Consider the following 23,624-nt stretch of genomic DNA (forward strand, 5'->3'; position numbering starts at 1 on the left):
AGACCAGAAACTATAAAACTCCTAGAGGAAAACATAGGCAAAACACTCTCCAACATAAATCACAGCAGGATCCTCCATGACCCACCTCCCAGAATATTGGAAATAAAAGCAAAAATAAACAAATGGGACCTAATTAAAATTAAAAGCTTTTGCACAATGAAGGAAACTATAAGCAAGGTGAAAAGACAGCCTTCAGAATGGGAGAAAATAAGAGCAAACGAAGCAACAGACAAACAATTAATCTCAAAAATATACAAGCAACTTCTGCAGCTGAATTCCAGAAAAATAAACAACCCAATCAAAAAATGGGCCAAAGAACTAAACAGACATTTCTCCAAAGAAGAAATACAGATGGCTAACAAACACACGAAAAGATGCTCAACACCACTCATTATTAGAGAAAGGCAAATCAAAACCACAATGAGGTACCATTTCACACCAGTCACAATGGCTGCTATCCAAAAGTCTACAAGCAATAAATGCTGGAGAGGGTGTGGAGAAAAGGGAACCCTCTTACACTGTTGGTGGGAATGCAAACTAGTACAGCCACTATGGAGAACAGTGTGGAGATTCCTTAAAAAACTGGGAATAGAACTGCCATATGACCCAGCAATCCCATTGCTGGGCATATACACCAAGGAAACCAGAATTGAAAGAGACGCGTGTACCCCAATGTTCATCGCAGCACTGTTTACAATAGCCAGGACACGGAAGCAACCTAGATGTCCATCAGCAGACGAATGGATAAGGAAGCTGTGGTACATATACACAATGGAATATTACTCAGCCATTAAAAAAAATACATTTGAATCGGTTCTACTGAGATGGATGAAACTGGAGCCCATTATACAGAGTGAAGTAAGCCAGAAAGAAAAACAACAATTCAGTATACTAATGCATATATATGGAATTTGAAAGATGGTAACGATAACCCTATATGCGAGACAGAATAAGAGACACAGATGCATGGAACAATTTTATGGACTCTGAGGGAGAAGGTGAGGGTGGGACATTCTGGGAGAATAGCATTGAAACATGTATATTATCATATGTGAAACAGAACACCATTCCATGTTCGATGCATGAGACAAGGGCTCAGGGCCGGGGCAATGGGATGACCCAGAGGGATGGGATGGGGAGGGAGGTGGGTGGGGGGTCCAGGAAGGGGAACACATGTAAACCCATGGCTGATTCATGTCAATGTATGGCAAAAACTATTACAATATTGTAAAGTAATTAGCCCCCAACTAAAATAAATAAATTTATAAAATAAAAAAAATTAAAAAAAATAAATAAATAAAATTAAGACGATGTTGCGAAGAGGAAAAAAAAAAAAGAACACACTTTATACAGGTGTGTTTAGGATGGTGGATCAAAGAGGAGGGAGATAGAAAGTTTAGGAAAAAAAATACATATATAGCTTATAATGGCCTGAAACTGCTCACTTATTACCTATAACAAACTATGGAGCTTCTGTGCTGGGGTTTATTTCATGAAAAGAATATGTCATCTCTCAAATTTGGTATAAAAATTTGTCCACATTACAGCATTTGAGAAATTGATGAAACTGTCTGGAGTGAAAATTGTGTGTCTTGGCTGCCACCTTGTGGTTTCTGTGCTATACTAGCCTCCAGAAATGAAATATTTTATACAGCAACAACCAATTTCTAAGATACACTAACAATTGAAGTATGAATTTTTCCTTAGCATTACTAGAAATTCTCCAAGTTTCAAAGTGGATTATAAATTAATTTCTGACATCCATTTACTGGCTAGCTAGGGCCTGAGATTAAGTAAGAGTTCACATAAGATCTAAATCACATAAAATCTAAATTGAACTAAGCAATATGTGTTTCTTTGTGTTCATTACAAAGTTTCTTCAAAATTTTTAAAAAGAAATTCTCTCATGCTTAAATTAGTAGATATGTTAAATAACTTACAAGCTATCCATTAAATGGAACATATAATCCCATTTGAAATACAGAATTAGAGAAAAATTATGGAAGTTTTCCATGCACATAATTATATTCTATACCCTAAGTCTTTGAAGGGTAAGACAGAGAAGGGGTTAAGCTCAAAGGCCCTAAAATTCTGGAACCTGGGATCAAATACCTCACTCTGACTACCAGTTAGCTACACTAACTGGGGCATATGACATAACACCTCAGCACCACTCTCATCTAGAGAATGTGGACGAGCTCCACAGCATATACCTCACAGAGCCATAGTGAAGATTGATTATAGCTTTAAAAGCAGTCTCTGGAATTCAGAAAAGGTGACCTTTGGTTCTGGGTAAGAAAAATTAGGACAGCATGAGTTAATTTTATTGCTAGAAGTCAGCTTCCCCTCCTAAAAGCACTCCTCACTTCCACCTATGCCCAGGCAGAAGTTTCCTCAGCTCTCTCACCCCTGCCTCCTTCTGCCAGCACACTGTTGTCTTGGCTGCTGATGATCCTTGAGGGGCAATTTTCTGCTGGAGCCTCTGGGTAAGAGCACTCAAAATGATGAGCAGGGGGTCAGAATTGCTGCCCACCAGGCTTTGCTGTATGTCTCCCATTCTACCCTTTTCAAATAGAATATATGTTTTGTTATTCTGTTACTGCCCTCCTGTTATATATTGAACAGATGGGGAACAGGTAACTTTTCTTATAAGTTCATGAGGAGGTGCCACCTTGCACTACAGTCTGTCACCCAGTAATCCTCAACTCTGGGCATGTGGCCATGATAAGATGGAATTCTTGGTTGTCACTCTTGAAAAAGGGATGAGTGTATTTTGTGTGCAGGAATGAGAGTGAACTGAGTATTTGGTGACTGAAGGGTGGATTTGGGGAGTTGTTAGTACTGTTCAAAAATATTTGACTTCCCTTTCTGGCAGGTGCAACCTTGAAGTTAGGAGTAGTTGCATGACTTGCTTTGACCTGTGAAAAGTGATGTGTCCCTGCAGGGTGGAAGATCTAAGTTGTGGCACATGATTCACCAGTCTTTATCCCCTGCTTTGCTGTTCATGGAAGTGTTAGTCAAATTTCGTTTCCACCAACTGGATCTCAGAGTGATATGACCCTTCAACACTAAGCAGAACCCACCAGAGGCCCAGATCAACATACAGTTTGAGCAAGAAATAACACTTGTTATTGAAATGCACTGAAAATTTGGATTGTTTTCTCATCATCTAACCCTTTATACTGCTGCTACTGCTAAGTCGCTTCAGTCGTGTCCGACTCTGTGCGACCCCACAGACGGCAGCCCACCAGGCTCCGCCATCCCACCAGGCTCCGCCATCCCTGGGATTCTCCAGGCAAGAATACTGGAGTGGGTTGCCATTTCCTTCTCCAGTGCATGAAAGGGAAAAGTGAAAGTGAAGCGCTCAGTCGTGTCCGACTCTTAGCGACCCCATGGACCGTAGCCTACCAGGCTCCTCCGTCCATGGGATTTTCCAAGCAAGAGTACTGGAGTGGGGTGCCATTGCCTTCTCCGCTAACCCTTTATAGAAAATGATTATCATCACTGTGCTGCCCTGGAAAGTAACCCAGCTCTCCCTGCTCTTGCTCCCAAGTCAAGCCCAAGAAGGCCCCTTCCCCTAGTTCCTAATTCACAACAGAGACTCAGGCTGCAGTTTCATGCTGGCAATGGGAGGATCGTCAGAAAAGAACACCACAAAGTCTCTGGAGCCAATCTGTCTGGCTAACTTGAGACTTCACCACTTAGTAATTATCCAAATGATTTTGACAAGTGACGTGTGTGTGTGTGTGTGCACGTGCGCACTCAGTCACTTAGCTGTGTACGATGCTTTGTGGTCCCATGGACTGTAGTTCACCAAGCTCCTCTGTCCATGGGATTTTCCAGGCCAGAAAACTGGAGTTGGTTTCCATTTCCTGCTCCAGGGGATCTTCCCTACCCAGGGATCGAACCCTCCTCTAGTCTCCTGCATTGGCAGGTGGATTCTTGACCACTAGTGCCACCTGGGAAGCCTCTGGGAAGTGACTTAACCTTTGTCAAATAGACATAACGGGGCTTACCTGTTCCAGCTACTCTGTGTAGGAAATCTTCTCAAAATGTAATGGTGTCCAATGACCATTTACTAGGCTCACAGACTGATCAGTCAGGAATCTGGACAGAGCACAGCCTGGATGGCTTATTTCTGCTCCCCACAACTGAGGTCTCAGCTGGCAGGCTCAGACTAGGAGCTGAAATCATCTGGAGGTTCACTCACCCCACATCTGGTGATGGACTCTGACTGAGATGGTGGCTGGGACTGACAGCCCTAACTCTTATACACGGCTTCTCCATGTGGCCGGGATTGCTTACAACACACATCTAGAGAGAAAAAGCAGAGACAAAATGCCTTGTGTGACCTAGCCTCAGAAGTCACTTACTAATCGATTCTACTAGTCAAGGCACTCAAAAAATTCTGCCCAGGCTCATGACAATGGGCAAGACTGCCTCTTGAGAGGGACAGCAAAGCTCTGGCAGTCTGTGGGACTAGAAATAACTGCTGTGGCCACTTTCAGAAAGTAAAATCTTCCCCACTTCCTCAGAGTGAAGGTTAACTCACTGAATGAGTTAATGCAATAAAGTATTAATACTAGACAAGCTGGTAGGTGTGCTTGATGTTGTGGTTTATCCACTGCACAGATTTAGAGCCACATGGAACTGCCTCCGTATGGCTGCTTTTTCCTCCTATGAGGACACCCCTCCAAGGATCTACCAGACTTCAGACCAAACTAAGGCAACAGCTCACATATGTATATATATACATTCTCATATATATACATATATATATATACACACACACACAGAGAAGCTACAGTTCTCAAGAAGCTACAGTTAGAACTGGACATGGAACAATGGACTGGCTCCAAATCGGGAAAGGAGTGTCAAGGCTGTATATTGTCACCCCGCTTATTTAACTTATATACAGAGTACATCATGAGAAATGCTGGACTGGATGAAGCACAAGTTGGAATCCAGATTTCCAGGAGAAAGATCAATTACCTTAGATATGCAGATGACACCACCCTTATGGCAGAAAGAAAAGAACTAAAGAGCCTCTTGATGAAAGTGAAAGAGGAGAGTGAAAATTTTGGCTTAAAACTCAACATTCAGAAAAGTAAGATCATGGCATCTGGTTCCATCACTCCATGGCAAAAAGATGGGGAAACAATGGAAACAGTGACAGACTTCATTTTCTTGGGCTCCAAAATCACTGCAGATGGTGACTGCAGCCATGAAATTAAAAGATGCTTGCTCCTTGGAGGAAAAGTTATGACCAACCTAGACAGCATATTAAAAAGCAGACATTACTTTGCTAACAAAGGTCCATCTAGTCAAAGCTTTGGTTTTTCCAACAGTCATGTATGGATGTGAGAGTTGTTGGACTATAAAGAAAGCTGAGCGCTGAAGAATCGATGCTTTTGAATTGTGGTGTTGGAGAAAACTCGAGAGTCCCTTGGGCTCCAAGGAGATCCAACCAGTCCATCCTCGAGGAAATCAGTCCTGAATATTCACTGGAAGGACTGATGCTGAAGCTGAAACTCCAATACATTGGCCACCTGATGCAAAGAACTGACTCCTTTGAAAAGACTCTGATGCTGGGCATGATTGAAGGCGAGAAGGGGATGACAGAGGATGAGATGGTTGGATGGCATCACCAACTGGATGGACATGAGTTTGAGTAAGCTCTGGGAGTTGGTGATGGACAAGGAAGCCTGGTGTACCGCAGTCCGTGGGGTCACAAAGAGTTGGACACAACTGAGCAACCTAACTGAATATTCCAGTGTTTGTGTGTGACTGTATGCCACATCTTCTTTATCCATTCATCTGTTGATGGGCATTTAGGTTGTTTCTATGTTTTGGCTATTGTAAATAGTGCTGCTTTGAACATTAGGATGCATGTATGTTTTTGAATTAGTTTTCTTTAAATATATGCCCAGGACTGGGATCGCTGGATCATATGGCAACTATTTTTCACTGAAGAACCTCCATACAGTTCTTCATAGTGGCTGTACCAGTTTACATTCCCACCAACCCACCAAGAGGGTTTCCTTTCCTTCACACTCTCTCTAGCATCTGTTATTTGTAGACTTTTTAATACTGGCCATTCTGACCAGTGTGAGGTGATATCTCATTGCAGTTTTTATTTGCATTTCTCTAATAATTAATGGTGTTGCCCATTAGCCATCTGAATGTCTTCTTTGGAGAAATATCTATTTAGATCTTCTGCCCATTTTTCAATTGGGTTGTTATTTTGGAAATTAGGCCCTTGTCCACCGCATCATTTGCAAACATTTTCTCCCATTCCATAGGTCATCTTCTCATTTTATGGTTTTCTCTGCTGTACAAAAAGCTTGTGTGTTTGATTAGGTCCCACTTGTTTCTTTTTGCTTTTACTTCTATTACCTTGGGAGACTGACCAAAGACGACATGGGTATGATTTATGTCAAAGTATATTTAGAGACTTTGTAAAAATAAGCGAAGGCCTGCAGCTCACCTTAAATAGTGTCCAGTTTCCAACTTACTGGCTAAATTCCTGGCTTACTCACTCTTTCCATCAAGCATTCTTGTATATACCTGTGCACCAGGAGTTTCCCCTTCAAAAATTTCTAATAACTAAACTCACCTTTAAAATTGATTTCACAATCCTGTCCCTAACCAACCAAACAGCATTCAGATGAAAGTTGACCTGTTCATTGTTACATTTTCTCTTCCTCCAACTGGGTTCAGAATGCTTTTCCCTTTTATGAGAAACACGTGGCTCTGGAACAGGGCTTGGTAAACTATGACCTATGGGCTGTATCTAGCCCACTGCTTGTTTTTCTAAGTTTTAATAGAACACAGCCATGCCTATGTGTGTGCCTATCATGGCCTTGCCCACGAATTTCCATATCATCTGTGGCTGCTTTTACACCATAATGGCAGAGCTGAACAGCTCCAACAGAAGTCTATAAGTCCTAAAACATTTACTGTTTAGTCCTGAAAAAGCCTGCTGACTCCCAATTTACAACAATAGTTCCAGGAGAGATATCAGATCAACAGAATAAAATGTAAATTACTATCCATGGATGAAAAATGTTGCCTGATGTGTCAGTAAATAAAGGATATTGCAGCCATTAAGCTATCAGCCACCTGCCACCCAACTGTACACCCTGAGGAGTTCAGGATGGAGAAAAGCAGGATACTGGCCCTTGACAGCTGAGGTGCACATCAAAGGAATCATTTCAATGAGGCCAGACTCTTGCATCTCCCCATACCTAGAAAAGTGCTAAATTCATTAACTTGACATACCTGGATTTCTCTACTAGTCATCTGTTGATATGCCAGACTACAAAACTCCTGTATATCCTACCTCTTCCCTTACCTCTCTAGAGTGGTCCCTTAGAGCCCTCTGAGAGGCTGTCTGCAGGGCTTAAAGTTAGAGACTCCACCTAATAAAACATAATCCTCAACTTTTACACTGTGCAGTTTCCAGTCAACCTATTTTACAAAACAGAGCTGTCCAAGTCTTACAAGTTACTCACCTCTCCAGAGCGTAACTAGCCAGCTGTTGGGAATGCAGAGAGAACTAACGGAGGAAGCCAGAGGAGGACCACATTCAGATGAGGTGAGGACCATAAGGATGCCCTACCGGCATGAGACCCGGAAGTCTTCTACGGGAGAGGGTGTGTGAGGTCTCCCAGCCATCAGATGGTTTCCCCTCCCCTATCTCACTCTCTACCTTCCTGTGATACAGTAAAAGCTGTTCAGTTTCTAGCTACCTCTGGTCATAAGCCTGCATGAATATAAATAACTACAGCAATGTTTCCGATTTAAGACTTTTATTTTTTCACACCCAAGCAAGCCTGGGTGGTTGGCCCTTCCTGCCCTCAAGACCCCTACCCTTCACAAGGAGAAGAAATGATTACTTTGACTCCAGGGCTCAGCGAGTGCCTAAGCTTTGGCAGTGGCCTTGTAATGGGTCAGAGTGCGGGCAGAAGGGTCCGTGGCACTGGTCCACCTGGGCATCCAGTAATGGGGCAGCCAGTCGGCACGGCCCGGGTAGTGGTGTTCAAAGATCTGACGGTAGTAATAGCCTTCTTTTGTTTTGGGGGTATTGATGGGAAATTTCTGGGCTGCGCTTGCCATCGCTGCATCATCAACCTGTAAGAGTAACAGGATAGAAGCAAGATGGCCTTTTAAATGGGACAGAAATATATGTATTTAATTTGGTTTCACAAAAACAAAAATCAAACAAAAAATAGAAAGAAAAGACATCTCTGAATACTGAGAGACTCTTAATCTCTTAGAAAATGCTAAAATACCCTAATGTACATACATAGCTGCAGTGACCTTTAAGGAACATTCACATACATAGTTCTCCAAAGTGGTGGCTCTAAGTGTTTGATTCTTTTGTGCGTAAGTCTGGCACCCAACTGGTGCCCCAAAATGTGTAAGATAAAAGTCAGAGAGGACCAGTAAGTCTCCTCTCTCTATTCTAGATGCTACTTATAATCGTTCATGCTACTTAATTTTTACAGAATTCTTGAAATTTAAAAGAAGTATTATTTATAGGGAATCCCTCCTACAGTCACAAAACATTTAAATTAAATACAAAATGAACAGTAATCACAACTTTGCATCCAATTGTCTGATTCCAGAAAATATACTTTTAAAAGATATGATACCTGATGTTCAATATAGTCCTGTAAAATCCTATACCAGGAATTTTTAACAGAGGTTATTCCATCACTGAAGGCTTCTTTTGGTCGCCAGAGAATCTCTTTAGGTATCAGATTGGAGTCCTCAAATGTCTCTCTCAGGAGATGCTTTTCTATCCCATTCTGACATGAAAATGAAAGGAGTATCAGTAAAAGTTCTAAATATGACCAGTATCAATGGACAGTTTTTACCTTAAGTTGATTTACCCACCTTGGGAACTCTCATATCTGGTGGCAGAGACAAGTAGTAGGAAGAAAAGCGATGATCCAAGAAAGGGACTCTCAATTCAAGGCTTAAAAAGGAAAAGAAAATCTAAATCAAAATGGATCTTTAGTGCCTGTCAGTTTAGACTCTGATTTAGTTTCCTAGGAATTCACCCAGCCTCTAAATAATGTTAAGATCATAAAGTCATTTTTACAGTCCTACATAACTGCCCTACACTAAATGCATGAGTACAAAAACCTTCATTCAAAATATGTATTATGTCATCTAGGGAGTGAAACAAACTACTGGAGAATAATTACTTTTACTTTCCCTTCTGTAATCTATTAAATATCTCAAAAATCAGAAAAAGAATTATGAGTGATCTGAACATTAAGAATGGACTTTGCCTAGACTTTTCTGAGTCATAGTTTTTTCTAGGTGAGACTATCTATTATCCTGTTAAAAACTGTAACACCAATCTGTGGTTATTACCCTATCTACCTGTCCTAACCAGGGTTCAAAAAACAGATGATGTGACCTCTGATGAAACACCATGGAACAATGATTTATACTGAATATAAGTTATTAATCAATTAGCAATAAAAATGTCTGAATTCAGTTCATTCTCCAACCTCCTATTATTTTCTAACCTAGTGTGATTTGGTAGAAGCAGCCAAAAAAGATTGTTTATCACATACAGTTGTTGATATTGTTTAGTCACTAAGTTGTACCTGACTCTTCTGCGACCTCATGGCCTGTACCCAACCAAGCTCCTCTGTTCATGGGATTTCCCAGGCAAGAATGCTGAAGCAGTGGGTTGCCATTTCCTTCTCCAGGGGACCTTTCTGACCCAGGGATTGAACCTGCCACTCGCATTGGGCAGGGGGATTCTTTACCACTGAGTCATCAGGGAAGCCCCATCACATATGGTTAAGAGTCTTTAAATGACCAGCTTTAAAAAGTGGTAACTTTCAATAATTAGAAATGATACCAAAGAAACCTATTTTATAAGCTAATCAAATCTCTTGCATCTTCACTTCCCTCTCCCCTACATGGTAACCACAGCATCAAACAAATATGGCAAGCAAGCACTAAAGGCTCACTAAACTACATGAAGCTGTATAAGCTTTATTTCTCTTAATAAGACCCAAAAGAGCTGTAAGTGTCTTCCCTTTCAGCTGCCCAGAAGTGGGCAGAATGTTGTTTTCAAGACAGAAACTCCACCTGAAGCCACCTATCCATATACTCTCACCCTGACAACAGCACTCTGATTCCGCTTACTCCCTCTGCACTAAGAGACAAGCTTCATCTTTTCTATAAAAGAAATACTTTACAGCATATACTAAATGAAAAGAAGCCTTTTGTTTTTTGAGGTTATTTTTATAATCACTTCCTAAAATATCAAGATACCCATGGGCCGCAGTAGTTCGATCTGCTCGGAGAACATCAAATAAGTAGAGTTCCCTTAGAAGCCGCTCACTCTCCTCCTCGGCTTTCTCCGGGGAAGGAGCCTGTTTACAAACAGAGCTGAAGTTAAAAATACACCCTTCAAGCTTCGCTTTTGGTACATAAAATTTCTTATTTCTTATTCTTGCATACAACTCCAACTCTAAAGGTGGGTAAGACAAAAAAACATCAAAGCTTAGGGAAGAAAGTAAATGCTTTATAAAGCATGCCTTCCCCCGCTCCAAGACTGCTAGAACCAACAGATAAAATGACAGGTTCACGTTGTCCAAGCCCATAAGACAACAGGGGGCTAAGAAATACCAGAAATGTGATTCTTATGTTAACTAGTTTTTTAAAAATTGGGTATTATCTGACACGATTAAGACTCCTTTCTCGCCCGAACAAATACAGACACTATCAGATTTTCTCAAATGCCTCAAAAAATATTCCAAGTGTTACTGTTATATCAAAAAGACAATAGAAAATGGTCAAATAATTCATACTTTTCTTCCCCTAGGACCAATATCCTTCCATTTGAGAATGCATACCTTGTGAAAATATATATAACCCTGTGTAAGTTCATCTGAACCTTCTCCAGAGAAGATCACCACGCTATCTGTGTTCTTCCGAATGTACTTAGAAATTAAGTACATACCTTAAACAAGAGACAGAAATTATTGTTAATGTCCATGTAACCCTCTACCAAAAATGCCTCTTATTTGGTTTCTGAAAATGGTGGCAAGCTTTGCTATTAGATTAGACTCTGTTATTGTGAAGTAGTTTGCAAAGTAATGACCTTTTATCTACAATGCAAGCCACTTATATGTACTTAATCTAAAAGTTGTACTGCTGTGATGATATAGCCCTTTCATAATTTTATACATAGATTTTTAAATATTCCTGCTCTCAGACCAAGAATGTCTATCTGAAAATTTTGCTAAACAATGTTAAAAATATGCTGCTGAACAATGACTCAAATGTCTTAAGTTTGATAACTCTCACACTAGTATCACTACATGAAAATAGTAAGTTGGGATTTTGGTAGCTTAATTTTAATTTGGGGCTTCTTCCCTCATACTTACTTCGCATTCAGCGTATTTCAAATACAGCAAAGCATGTTAAAAGATGCTGGTTGGTTCCTGCTCCACAGCCCTGTAAACTAGTATGTTCTTAACGGGTTTTTTCATGATCACCTCCCTAGTGATACTTTTTAGATCTTTTCCCCTAATCTCCTTCACCAATGAAATATTAGTACCAGAAATACTGTATATCTGTCTAAGTACTTTGGAAAGCCAGAGACCACTGTAATACCTAAGATTTTTGCCCTTCAAGAAATCATTTTTGCTCCTTTGGGAGAGAGAGCACCCCAGTGATGCTACTGCAAAGTTTAAAGCATGAGAATGCAGACTCTAAACTTTGCAGTGGAATCCTACTGGATTCCGAGTTCCTTAAAAGAGAGGTGAAGTCTAAGCCAGTAGCGTTTAGAGGCTCAGCAATATTAGACCAGTCTGATTCGGAGTATAATTATGATCTCAGTATGTATCCACAGGGTAAAGCAAGTATTTATTCCCAGGGTAAAGCAAGTATTTATTCCCAGACAATAATAGTTATTGATGGACTATTTACCAAAATATATCTAAAACGAGGATTCCTTACAGAAACTAGTTAGAACGTATAGTCCGACAAACTTTTATACAGAGAAATAGGGGGAAAGAGGGTACAGAAAACTATGTATCTACTCTTTGAAGAAATATAAATAATGATACCAAAATGTGGAAGTTTAACTATATATCCTTAATTCTTAAGGAATTCTTAAATCGTTTCGTCTTCAACAACTGATAACAGAGGAATTTTACCTGAGTTCATTCTTGAGTATTGTTCTTTAAACAACTGCTTGAAATAGTAGTTTTTAAACCTTATACTCTTTTCAGTATTAAAATCTTTGGGGGATCATAAAACACCTTACCTACTGAAGCACGGACTGTTGTAATATCGTAAGTTTCCAAGGAAAATATGACTTCATCCAGGACCTGAATGCCTTCCTCAGAGTTAAAGAGGACTTCATGGTGTTCGCTCCCAATATGATTTGCCACCTGATTACACAAAAAATATGCATATGCTTGTTCTTTAAAGAAAAGGACGACTCTTTCACGAAAAAGCTGTGGTTTTTTTGGCCATTTCATATAGTATGTGGGATCTTAGGTCCCCGACCAGGGATCAAGCTCATGGCTCTTGCATTGGAAGCTCAGTCTTAACTACGAGACCACCAGGAAGTTCCAGAAAAGGAAAATTCTCAAAAATGAACCAGTAGTTTATAACACATCATGAATTAACAATGGTGGAAAACAAATAAGACAAACTAAGAGGAAATGATTTCACAGGCCACCACAGTAAGGGGAAATGATTCTCCAGGCCACTGCATACAAGCCCCATTAGTCTGGCTCCCCCGTCCCCTCCAGTGTCTGCCCTCCACTGACCACAAGAGGTAGACTTCCTGCCTACCCTTCTCACTCCAAGACTTCACCCTAACAAGCATGCCCTCCACTCCCCTCATGCTGGTTTTATCTCCTTTTGGCCCTCCTGCAATGCCTCATTTTACATCTAGAATGCTATTCCTAAATTAAATGGCCCCTCCCCTCATTCAGTTTTCTCTGGCTCTTGCAGATTCATTCAGCATCAGTCAACTGGCTTTTGGACCACTCTTGATCTTTCTCATTCACTCTATGGAAATTCCATCAGAGTGGGAACAAGGTCTGCCTCACACTGAATGTGTACAATGTTCTCTCTGCCCACAGTCCTAAACACAGTATCTTATAAGGACAGGATTACCATCATTAGGCTTTATGAGGATTGTGTGGCCCATAGAAGATAAAAGTACCCAACATACAGTGTGTATCACAAGTGATTTTCAATAGGTGTTTCATTCCATTTTAATATATTTAATTCAAAACAATTACCTAAGTCAATACAGCAGCAAAGAATAGAACCATCAATTATTAACAAGTCTGTCTTAACTACCTAACAGGAAAAGGCAGTGTCTTACTTTTCTAGCAGCTAATAAATCGGGACTGTCTTCCATGCCAATTGCAAATGTCTGGAGAGAGTACTGTACTTGGGCCTCTTTTAGCTGCTTCAACAGAGTGGCAGCAACCAAACTGGAATCCAAGCCACCTATGATCAAGACAGAAAGTGTGGTGGTTATGGGCCTTAAAAATGACAGAATGATCTCTTTGTTTCCAAGGCAAATCATTCAGTATCACGGTAATCCAAGTCTATGCCCTGACCAGGAATGCTGAAGAAGCTGAAGTTGAACGGTTCTAAGAAGACCTACAAAACTTTTCAGAACTAACACCTCAAAAAGATGTCCTTTTCATTATAGGGGACTGGAATGCAAAAGTAGGAAGTCAAGAAACACCTGGAGTAACAGGCAAATTTGGCCTTGGAGTACAGAATGAAGCAGGGAAAAGGCTAATAGAGTTCTGCCAAGAGAATGCACTGGTCATACCAAACACCCTCTTCCAACCACACAAGAGAAGACTCTACACGTGGACATCACCAGATGGTCAACACCAAAATCAGATCGATTATATCCTTTGTAGCCAAAGATGGAGAAGCTCTATATAGTCAGCAAAAACAAGACTGGGAGCTGACTATGGCTCAGATCATGAACTCCTTATTGCCAAATTCAGATTTAAATTGAATGAAGTGGGGAAAACCACTAGAACATTCAGGTATGACCTAAATCAAATCCTTTATGACTACACAGTGGAAGTGAGAAATAGATTTAAGGGACTAGATCTGATAGACAGAGTGCCTGATGAACTATGAATGGAGGTTGGTGACACTGTACAGGAGACAGGGAGTAAGACCACCCCCAAGAAAAAGAAATGCAAAAAAGCAAAATGGCTGTCTGAGGAGGCCTTACAAATAGCTGTGAAAAGAAGAGAGGTGAAAGGCAAAGGAGAAAAGGAAAGATATACCCATTTGAATGCAGAGTTCCAAAAAATAGCAAGGAGAGATAAGAAAGCCTTCCTCAGCATTCAATACAAAGAAATAGAGGAAAACAATAGAATGGGAAAGACTAGAGATCTCTTCAAGAAAATTAGAGATACCAAGGGAACATTTCATGCAAAGATGGGCTCAATAAAGGACAGAAATGGTATGGACTAAACAGAAGCAGAAGATATTAAGAAGAGGTGGCAAGAATACACAGAAAAACTGTACAAAAAAATCTTCACGAACCACATAATCATGAAGGTGTGATCACTCACACTCACCTAGAGCCAGACATCCTGGAATGTGAAGTCAAGTGGGCCTTAGGAAGCATCACTACGAACAAAGCTAGTGGAGGTGATGGAATTCCAGTTGAGCTATTTCAAATCCTAAAAGATGCTGCTATGAAAGTGTTACACTCAATATGTCAGCAAATTTGGAAAACTCATCAGTGGCCACAGGACTGGAAATGGTCAGTTTTCATTCCAATCCCAAAGAAAGGCAATGCCAAAGAATGCTTAAACTACCTCACAATTGCACTCATCTCACACGCTAGTAAAGTAATGCTCAAAATTCTCCAAGCCAGGCTTCAACAATACATGAACTGTGAACTTCCAGATGTTCAAGCTGGTTTTAGAAAAGGCAGAGGAACCAGAGATCAAATTGCCAACATCCGCTGGATCATCGAAAAAGCAAGAGAGTTCCAGAAAAACATCTATTTCTGCTTTATTGACTATGCCAAAGCCTTTGACTGTGTGAATTACAATAAAACTGAGGAAAATTGTGAAAGAGATGGGAATACCAGATCACCTGACCTGCCTCTTCAGAAACCTGAATGCAGGTCAGGAAGCAACGGTTAGAACTGGACATGGAACAACAGATTGGTTCCAAATAGGAAAAGGAGTACGTCAAGGCTGTATATTGTCACCCTGCTTATTTAACTTATATGCAGAGTACATCATGAGAAACGTTAGGCTGGAGGAAGCACAAGCTGGAATCAAGATTGCCAGGAGAAATATCAATAACCTCAGATATGCAGATGACACCACCCTTATGGCAGAAAGTGAAGAAGAACTAAACAGCCTCTTGATGAAAGTGAAAGAGGAGAGTGAAAAAGTTGGCTTAAAGCTCAACATTCAGAAAACTAAGATCATGGCATCCGGTCCCATCACTTCATGGCAAATAGATGGGGAAACAGTGGCTGACTTTATTTTTCTGGGCTCCAAAATCACTGCAGATGGTGATTGCAACCATGAAATTAAAAGATGCTTACTCCTTGGAAGGAAAGTTATGACCAACCTAGACAGCATAGTGAAAAGCAGAGACATTACTTTGTCAACAAAGGTCCATCTAGTCAAGGCTATGGTTTTTCCAGTGGTCATGTATGGATGTGAGAGTTGGAATATAAAGAAAGCTGAGCACAGAAGAATTGATGCTTTTGAACTGTGGTGTTGGAGAAGACTCTTGAGGGTCCCTTGGACTGCAAGGAGATCCAACTAGTCCATCCTAAAGGAGATCAGTCCTGGGTGTTCATTGGAAGGACTGATGTTGACAATATTTTGGCCACCTCATGCAAAGGGCTGACTCATTGGAAAAGACCCTGATGCTGGGAAAGATTGAGGGCAGGAGGAGAAGGGGACGACAAAGGATGAGATGGTTGGATGGCATCACCAACTCAATGGACATGAGTTTGAGTAAACTCCGGCAGCTGGTGGTGGACAAGGAGGCCTGGCGTGCTGCAGTTCATGGGGTCGCAGAGTCAGACACGACTGAGCAACTGAACTGAACTGAACTGAACCTAAGAGAGGAGCAGATATGATTTACATCCTCCTAAGCACCAAGATTAGAGTTTTGCCTTTAAAATCCCCAAGTTTTAAAAACTGAAAATCATCTCGAGTAAGAAAAATCTAACAGTTAACCTATCATAATGGCAACAGTACTTGAATTGGTTAAAAGCCACTATGCCAAAGAATTGATTCTTTTGAACTGTGGTGTTGGAGAAGACTCTTGAGAGTCCCTTGGACAGCAAGGAGATCAAACTAGTCCATCATAAAGGAAATCAACCCTGAATATTCATTGTAAGGACTGATGTGGAAGCTAAAGTGCCAATACTTTGGCCACCTGATGTGAAGAGCTGACTTACTGGAAAAGAGCCTGATGCTGGGAAAGATTGAGGGCAGCAGGAGAAGGGGATGACAGAGGATGAGATGGTTGGATGGCATCTTGGACATGAGTTTGTGCAAACTCCGGGAGATAGTGAGGACAGGGAAGCCTGGCGTGCTGCAGTCCATGGTGTTGCAAAGAGTTGGATACAACTTAGTGAGTAACTGAACAACAACAAAAAACACTACACATTCTAGGGCTTACATCAAGACTATGGAGTAGGAAGACATGAACATTCTAAAACATGTTTACTAGCTCACTCATGCCATTATAATTATAGTATAACTTTAAGTTGCTGTATTATTTTGAATATTGAAAACAACTTACAGAAAACTTTTTCGTCCTATAATGGAGGAAACACTGAATCAATAGTATTTCATAGTCTAAGCCTCCAGGATAGTTATAAATCATTCAAATTACATATGCATGAAATGTAATTAGATTTTTTAAGCTGACTTCACCTGATAAAAGGCAGCCAATCCTTCTGTCCGTCATCAAACGTTTCTTAATGGCATTGTCAAAAAGAATTCGGAGGTTGCTCTTCACAGTTTCTATCTCAAAACCTATTAACATATAAAGGAAATGAAACAGCTGCAGAAAGCTCTGGGCTGAATTATTTATTGAAACAGGTATGCAATCATCCACCTCTGTCATGATGGCATTTTCTCAACAGTGAACCAGGCCAAATTTCAGTGTGTCATCTCCAAGTTAAAAAGGAAACAAATTTGCAAACCGATGTCATTTCAATGATGTGCGAGTACAGTTTTCCTTTGGGGCCGAGAGGTGGGGAACAGGTGGATAGGCATCTGCTCTCTCACCTGCGAAGAGTTTCTCTATGCTGTCATACAGGGCATGCAGAGGCTCGTCTCTACAGTGATGGTATTTCACCATTTCCACCGATGCCACTTTGCCATTTGGCTTTAAGTCCAAAACTTCATAATGTCCTGGGGAAAACGGCTCCACTTTTAAAAAAGGAGTCATGGAGTGCTTCAAGTTAACAAGTCCTACAAAATCAAAAAGATAAATGTATTCAAATAAGGATAATACTTCATAGTAACTTTCATGTCTAAATTCCTCTTTATTTTCTCTTTTTAATACAAATACAATGTCCATTGCATAAGCAAAATAGGAAAAATATAATTACCTCAAACCCTCCTAGAAAGGTAATAGTGTACAGAGATATACAGAAAAATTACACTGATTTCTAATAATTTAAGGCAATAGGAAAACCTCCAATGTTCAATTTCTTCTCCCTAGCTGGAATTTCTGATTTTAAAATATCTATTTTCTTTACTAAGCAAACACAAGATACATTTATTAAACAAAAAGATGGACTTGAAATTTAATTTTATGATATCCTGGCAGTCACTTGTCATCACTGAGGTATTTTTAAAACAACAGCTATGGTTCTCAGTCCTTTAGTAAGCAAAATGATCCACTGTTAAGGTACTTTAAACTCAGATATACCTTATGTAGTTATTATATACTGTGTGTGAGTTAAACGTTATAATTTAAATTTCCTAAGTTCTCACAGGAAGTAACCAACTTGACATCACCATGATTTTGCTTTAAAAAAAAAAGTTTTATTTAAATATTAACAGCCTATCTACACAGAATACTTATGATGTACAATTTGAGTTTGTTAACCCAGGAATCTACTGTGTTGTATGGAATTTAAACAGCAAATGAGACCCAGATCCTACCACCCACCAGCAGACCTCAAGTGAGGCACACAGCCCCTGCGGAAGCTGAGGAGCAATTATGATTTTAAGCACCACCACCAAATGAGTTTTAGATAGTCTATTCTGGAAGCACTGAAAAAGGAAAACTGCTGTAGCACCCTAAATGAGATCCTGTTGTTTAGAAAAAGGCAGTTAAAGATGTAAAAAAATTACAAGTCAAGAAATTTCAGAGGGTAAGCTGGATGTGAGATTATAATCCCGTATCAAGGTTATCAGAGACAAAGTGGAAGTAAGGAGTCTACTTTTCCCTTGTGTTCTTTTTGCTGAGCTTCCCTAACAGTACTTTGGGTAAATAATGTATGTACTTGTTCTTTCTCGTATGATCACATCAAGTGAGAAAGGATTTAAACAATGAAGCAAAAAGGCAGACAAGGAGGTAGATCACATTTTAGTGTCATTGCTGTCTAGCTGGAGAAGGCAATGGCAACCCACTCCAGAACTCTTGCCTGGAAAATCCCATGGACGGAGGAGCCTGGTAGGCTGCAGTCCATGGGGTCGCAAAGAGTAGCTGCAGTCCATGGGGTCGCAAAGAGTCGGACACGACTGAGTGACTTCACTTTCACTTTTCACTTTCATGCATTTGAGAAGGAAATGGCAACCCACTCCAGAACTCTTGCCTGGAGAATCCCAAGGACGAAGGAGCCTGGTGGGCTGCGGTCTATGGGGTCACAGAGTCGGACACGACTGAAGCGACTTAGCAGCAGCAGCAGCAGCTGTCTAGCTAGGACATAAACGATGAATGTCTTCCTCAACTTTATTGTCAAAAAATGATAAATATGATGCTCCAGTATTTTCTTCCATTCTGTGGGTTGAGTTTTCACTTTCCTGATGATGTCCTTTGACGTACAAGAATGTTTAATTTTGATGAAATCCAACTTATCTATTTTTCCCTTGTTGTTTGTGCTTTTGGTGTCATATCAAAGAAGTCTTTGCAAAATCAAAGGTCATGAAGATTTACCCTTATGCTTTCTTCTAAGAGTTTTATAGTTTTAGTGCTTAGTGATCAAATTTTAGAATTGGATCCACTTTGATTTTTATAAATGGTGTGAGGTAATGGTTTAACTTTTTTTTTTTGCATATATATGTCAACTTGTCCCAGCATCATTTGTTGAAAAGACTATTCTTTGTCCATTGAATGGTCCTGATACCCTAACTGACAATCAGTCGATGTATGGATTCACTTCTGGACTCTTATCTATGGTCTATATGTCTATCTTTCTGCCAGTACCATACTGTCCTGATCACTCTTGCTTTGTAGTACATTTTGAAGTCAGGAAGGGAGAGTCCTCCTACTTTATTCTTTTTCAAGATTGCTTTGGCTATTCTGAATCCTTTGCAATTCCCTAGGGATTTCAGAGTCAGCTTGCCAATTTCTACAAAGTAATCACCCAGGATACTGACAGAGATCATACTGAATCTGTAGATCCATTAGGTGAGTCTGTGCCAACTTAACAATGGTTAAGTTTTCAATCCATGATCATGGGATGCTTTCCAATTTCTTTACATCTTCTTTCAACAATGTTTTATAGTTTTCAGCATACAGTTTTGTACTTTTGTTACATTTATTCCAAGTATTTTATTCTTTTTAATGCTATTTATAAATACAGAGTAAATCATGTGATCACTCCTAGGTATATAGCTAAGAAAAATGAAACCACACAAAAACTTGTACCCAAATACGTAGAGAAGCATTATTCATAAAAGCCAATTGTCTATCAACTGACAAAAGGATAAACAGTTGATGAACAGAATGTGATGGAATTACATTCCATGTAATGGAATATTTTCAGGTCATAAAAAGTAAGTAAATAAAAAAAAATTAAATACTGATAACATGTTACAACATACACAAACCTTGGAAACATTATGCCAAGTGAAAGAAGCCAGTAATGAAAAACCAAACCACATAGGATATGACTCCATTAGTATGCAATGGCCAGAATAGGGAAATCCACATAGAATGAAGTAGACTGGCAGTTGGCTGGGACTGGGGGTGGGGAAGGAGGAAAGAAGACGGGGACAGGAAGTTTAATGCTTAATGAATATAAAGGGATGGGAAATGACAGCTTAAGAGTACCAGGTTTATTTTTGAGATGATAAAAAAAAATTCTAAATTGACTAGTGTTGGTTGCAGATATCTTATGAACATATTAAAAACCACTAAATTATACCCTTCAAATGGATGAATTGTATGGTATGTAAATTATACCCCAATAAAGCTGTTTAAAAAGTGCTAAATAAAAATGACTTTGTGCGACAGCCTGGCACAGTAACACAGTGCAGTAACTGCAGGGCTGGCCAACCTTACCGTCACCATGTGACACAGGAAAACTTGAAAACACATATGAGATCAAACCAGATGCAGAACCTATCAGCACAACAATAATTATATGACTTTACTACAGATCTATCCTTTAAGGATTACAGAATTTTAAGTGTTAAAAAGGTGACTCCATCTCTGTGGTTTAAAAAAAAAAAGGAGGCCTAGAAACTCCATGACTAACATAGTCACTTGTAAAAAATTGGGTTGCCCCATTTGTATATATGGGTTGGATTAGATTTGTAAATATGGTCTAGAAGAAAACACAGAATCGGGACAATAATGAAAAACTACAGAAAAATTCTATCATTACCTTTAGCTTCTGAACACACGGCCAAAAATCCATCTTCTGTCATGGCTTTAAACAAAGGTCTCACTCCATAGGTATCTCTGCCTAAGAACACTTTCTTATTGGCAGTATCCAGTAAAATAAATGCAAATACCCCATCCAACATACAAACTGTTTGTTCAATTCCTCCTTTGTCATAAAGATGAAGGATTATTTCACCATCCACTTTGGTCTGGTATTCAAATTCAAAATGGTGTTGCAGCTTAAGGAAATAATAGCAAAATGAAAATGTTAGAATCCTGTGCTTTCACTTATTTTTTTTTTTATTGCGAAGTTGCTTCAGCATTTTTGTGCTCTATAATTTTGTGTACCTTAGTGATGTGATTATCAAAATATAGCTTGTTTGAACTCAGAATCAAATTGTAACATAAAGCTAAGTCCATGAAAACTTTAGGTGCATTCTGATAAATAGAAGACAAAGGTAATGTACCTCTGTATTATATGGAGGGATGGAAATGGATATTATATATACACTATATATGTAATACATGTGTAGTTGTTGTTGCTTAGTCTCTAAGTCATGTCCAACTCTTCTGTGATCCCCATGGACTGTAGCCCGCCAGGTTCATGGGATTTCCAAGGCAAGAATACTGGAGTGGGTTGCCATGCCCTTCTCCAGGGGATCTTCCTGTCCCAGAGATCAAACCTGCATCTCCTGCATTGGCAGGAGGATTCTTTATTGCTGAGCCACCGGGGGAGCCCAATACATGTGTATTTACATAAATACGTAAGTTAAGTAAATAGATTGTCCAGGTGTCATGACACTAAAAATGTGTCCTCTGCAACAGTGAGATTTTGGTTTGGGAACATAGTCTTGGCTGAAGTTCTTTCAATTCAGCTTCGCAGACTTCCTATGAAAACAGAAAACAAAAGGACAAACACATTTGACACTATTTCCTGATGGATGATTCCATCACAATGATGGAGACAAATGGTCCAAAACAAAGTTGCTGGCCCTGGGGAAGTCTACAGCATCAAATTCTTCCCCATTAGGCATTAAAGCTACTTCTCAAGGACGGACAAAATGATGATGTTGAAGCTTTATTCATCCACATCCTCCTGGGGAACAACAAAGATACCATCACATCCACCACATGTAGAGAGGGTTTCATTACATTAGGCCCAAACTCCTGTGGCTCTCTATTACCATTGGTAAATTGTGAGGGTGAAAAGTTCTCAGTGTGTCCCTCTTTCTTTGTACTTACTCATATTTTTGGCTGATAATAGAGAAGAGGTTCACATAAACAAAATCAACTGGAAATGCTGGGTACATTTGAACACTTAAAACATGTTTTAAAAATTTAAGAAGTCTCTATGCTTGTATGACCTGTAAAGCATGCTTCACAACCACACTCATTCTTTAATTTCTTAACCTTTTGCCTAAAAGCTCAGAACTGTCCAAAGATGGGCTCTGGCCACTTTCAATGACCACGAAGTCACTTCTTGGTCACCTCTCCCGGCTCTGAGAGACTGTGAGTGGTGATCTCTGCCACGAGGAGGTAGGGGTTGCAAACGGTCTTCTGCTGACCCTTCTGGGCTTAAGTACCTGCAGGATAAATGAGCCTACAACACTTGATGACTTTTAGCCAGCAACAGCTTCCAAACCTGCCAACCATGACCACCCCATCACCATGTCTCTTTGGCCTAAAGCTCACAGGTAGTTTACTGGTTAATGATTCACATATACACTGCCCACTCTCCTGAAGCCCTCAATATACTGCCACCATCCAGAAATCACACTGCTATTTGACTTGCCGGCTGCAGGTCTCTGAAGCACTCCCCACCGCGAGAGGGCCTTCTCTCTGCCCAGCCTTCAATCATATTCTCTCTGATGGGTCTCCATCCACTCCCAATACACTGCTGGCTATATTTTGCAGTAAATTCTATTTTTATCAAAAAAAGGGGGACTTTGAAGCTTATGCTGAAGAATTTTTTCACACAAGCCTAAAATGTTGATTCTACTCTTTAGACAGATTTTAGCTGTTTGCATTGGATAACCTGAATGATGGGTAGAAGCCATCGAACTCCTCTGCTTCTGAAAATACAATATACTTCGCTAATTTAGAAGAAAAATGTTTTCAAAATACTTAACTTGTTAACAATATGTTCACAAAATACACAAAAGCAGCTATGTTGTTCAAGGAAAACTAGGCATTTCCTATCTCATTTAAGGGGAAAGTCAGGCCACTACTGCTACGATACGACTTAGCATTCTTACAAATACGGTACTAACTTGGCTTAGAAAGGAAGTTTTTTTGGTTTTCGTTTGATTGTTTTATTTTGTGGCCACGCCTCTCGTATGTGGGATCTTAGTTCCTGGACCAGGGACCAAACCCACAGCCCCTGCAGTGGAAGCATGGAGTCTTAAACACTGGACCACCAGGGACGTCCCACTAAGGAAGTTTTAACTGCTTCCTTCCTCTATTCCCACTAGTTTGAAAGTTCATTTTTACCTTTCCTGTTCCATTTCACTTCCAAGCACCATGAAACTGATGTCTGGTGTATAGTAGGCCTTAATTAAATACAAGAAAGGAAGCTGCTAACTAACTATGTGTGTGTGTGCTTGTATGTGTAGCAGGCAATAGCCCCTGATGTGCTCAGCTGTTCAGTTGTGTCTGACTGTGCAACCCCATGGACTGTAGCCTGTCAGGATCCTCTGCCCATGGAATTTTCCAGGCAAAAATACTGGAGTTGGGTGCCATTTCCTACTCCAGGA

General features: G+C 40.1%; 2 protein-coding genes across 38 annotated transcripts in view; both read right to left on the bottom strand.

Annotated features, from left to right (window-relative positions):
* The window catches only part of LOC145522701 (uncharacterized), a 514,463-nt gene extending 510,155 nt beyond the window's left edge, over window positions 1-4,308 (bottom strand). The window contains exon 1 of the mRNA XM_081531624.1: window positions 4,211-4,308. Within this exon, the coding sequence (XP_081387750.1) occupies window positions 4,211-4,287 (77 nt within the window). The 5' untranslated portion in view covers window positions 4,288-4,308. The remainder of the gene's footprint in view (window positions 1-4,210) is intronic.
* Window positions 1-23,624, bottom strand: part of ASNS (asparagine synthetase (glutamine-hydrolyzing)) — a 164,369-nt gene that overhangs the window by 15,984 nt on the left and 124,761 nt on the right. For 36 of the 37 annotated variants that reach the window (XM_081531588.1, XM_081531566.1, XM_081531576.1 and 33 more), the window contains 10 exons: window positions 20,873-21,110; window positions 17,316-17,501; window positions 16,959-17,060; window positions 13,385-13,512; window positions 12,308-12,434; window positions 10,890-10,996; window positions 10,306-10,406; window positions 8,902-8,983; window positions 8,658-8,813; window positions 7,795-8,133 (listed from right to left, as the gene is read on the bottom strand). In XM_081531588.1, coding sequence (XP_081387714.1) covers window positions 7,924-8,133; window positions 8,658-8,813; window positions 8,902-8,983; window positions 10,306-10,406; window positions 10,890-10,996; window positions 12,308-12,434; window positions 13,385-13,512; window positions 16,959-17,060; window positions 17,316-17,501; window positions 20,873-21,110 — 1,437 coding nt within the window. In that variant the 3' untranslated portion in view covers window positions 7,795-7,923. Of the gene's footprint in view, window positions 1-4,016; window positions 4,315-7,794; window positions 8,134-8,657; window positions 8,814-8,901; window positions 8,984-10,305; window positions 10,407-10,889; window positions 10,997-12,307; window positions 12,435-13,384; window positions 13,513-16,958; window positions 17,061-17,315; window positions 17,502-20,872; window positions 21,111-23,624 lie in introns of those variants that run through there. The other variant, XR_014066098.1, reaches the window with a different exon arrangement.

The sequence above is a fragment of the Giraffa tippelskirchi genome, chromosome 10, assembly GCF_054371585.1.
Source record: "Giraffa tippelskirchi isolate mGirTip1 chromosome 10, T2T-mGirTip1v1.2.pri, whole genome shotgun sequence".
Classification (NCBI taxonomy): domain Eukaryota; kingdom Metazoa; phylum Chordata; class Mammalia; order Artiodactyla; family Giraffidae; genus Giraffa; species Giraffa tippelskirchi.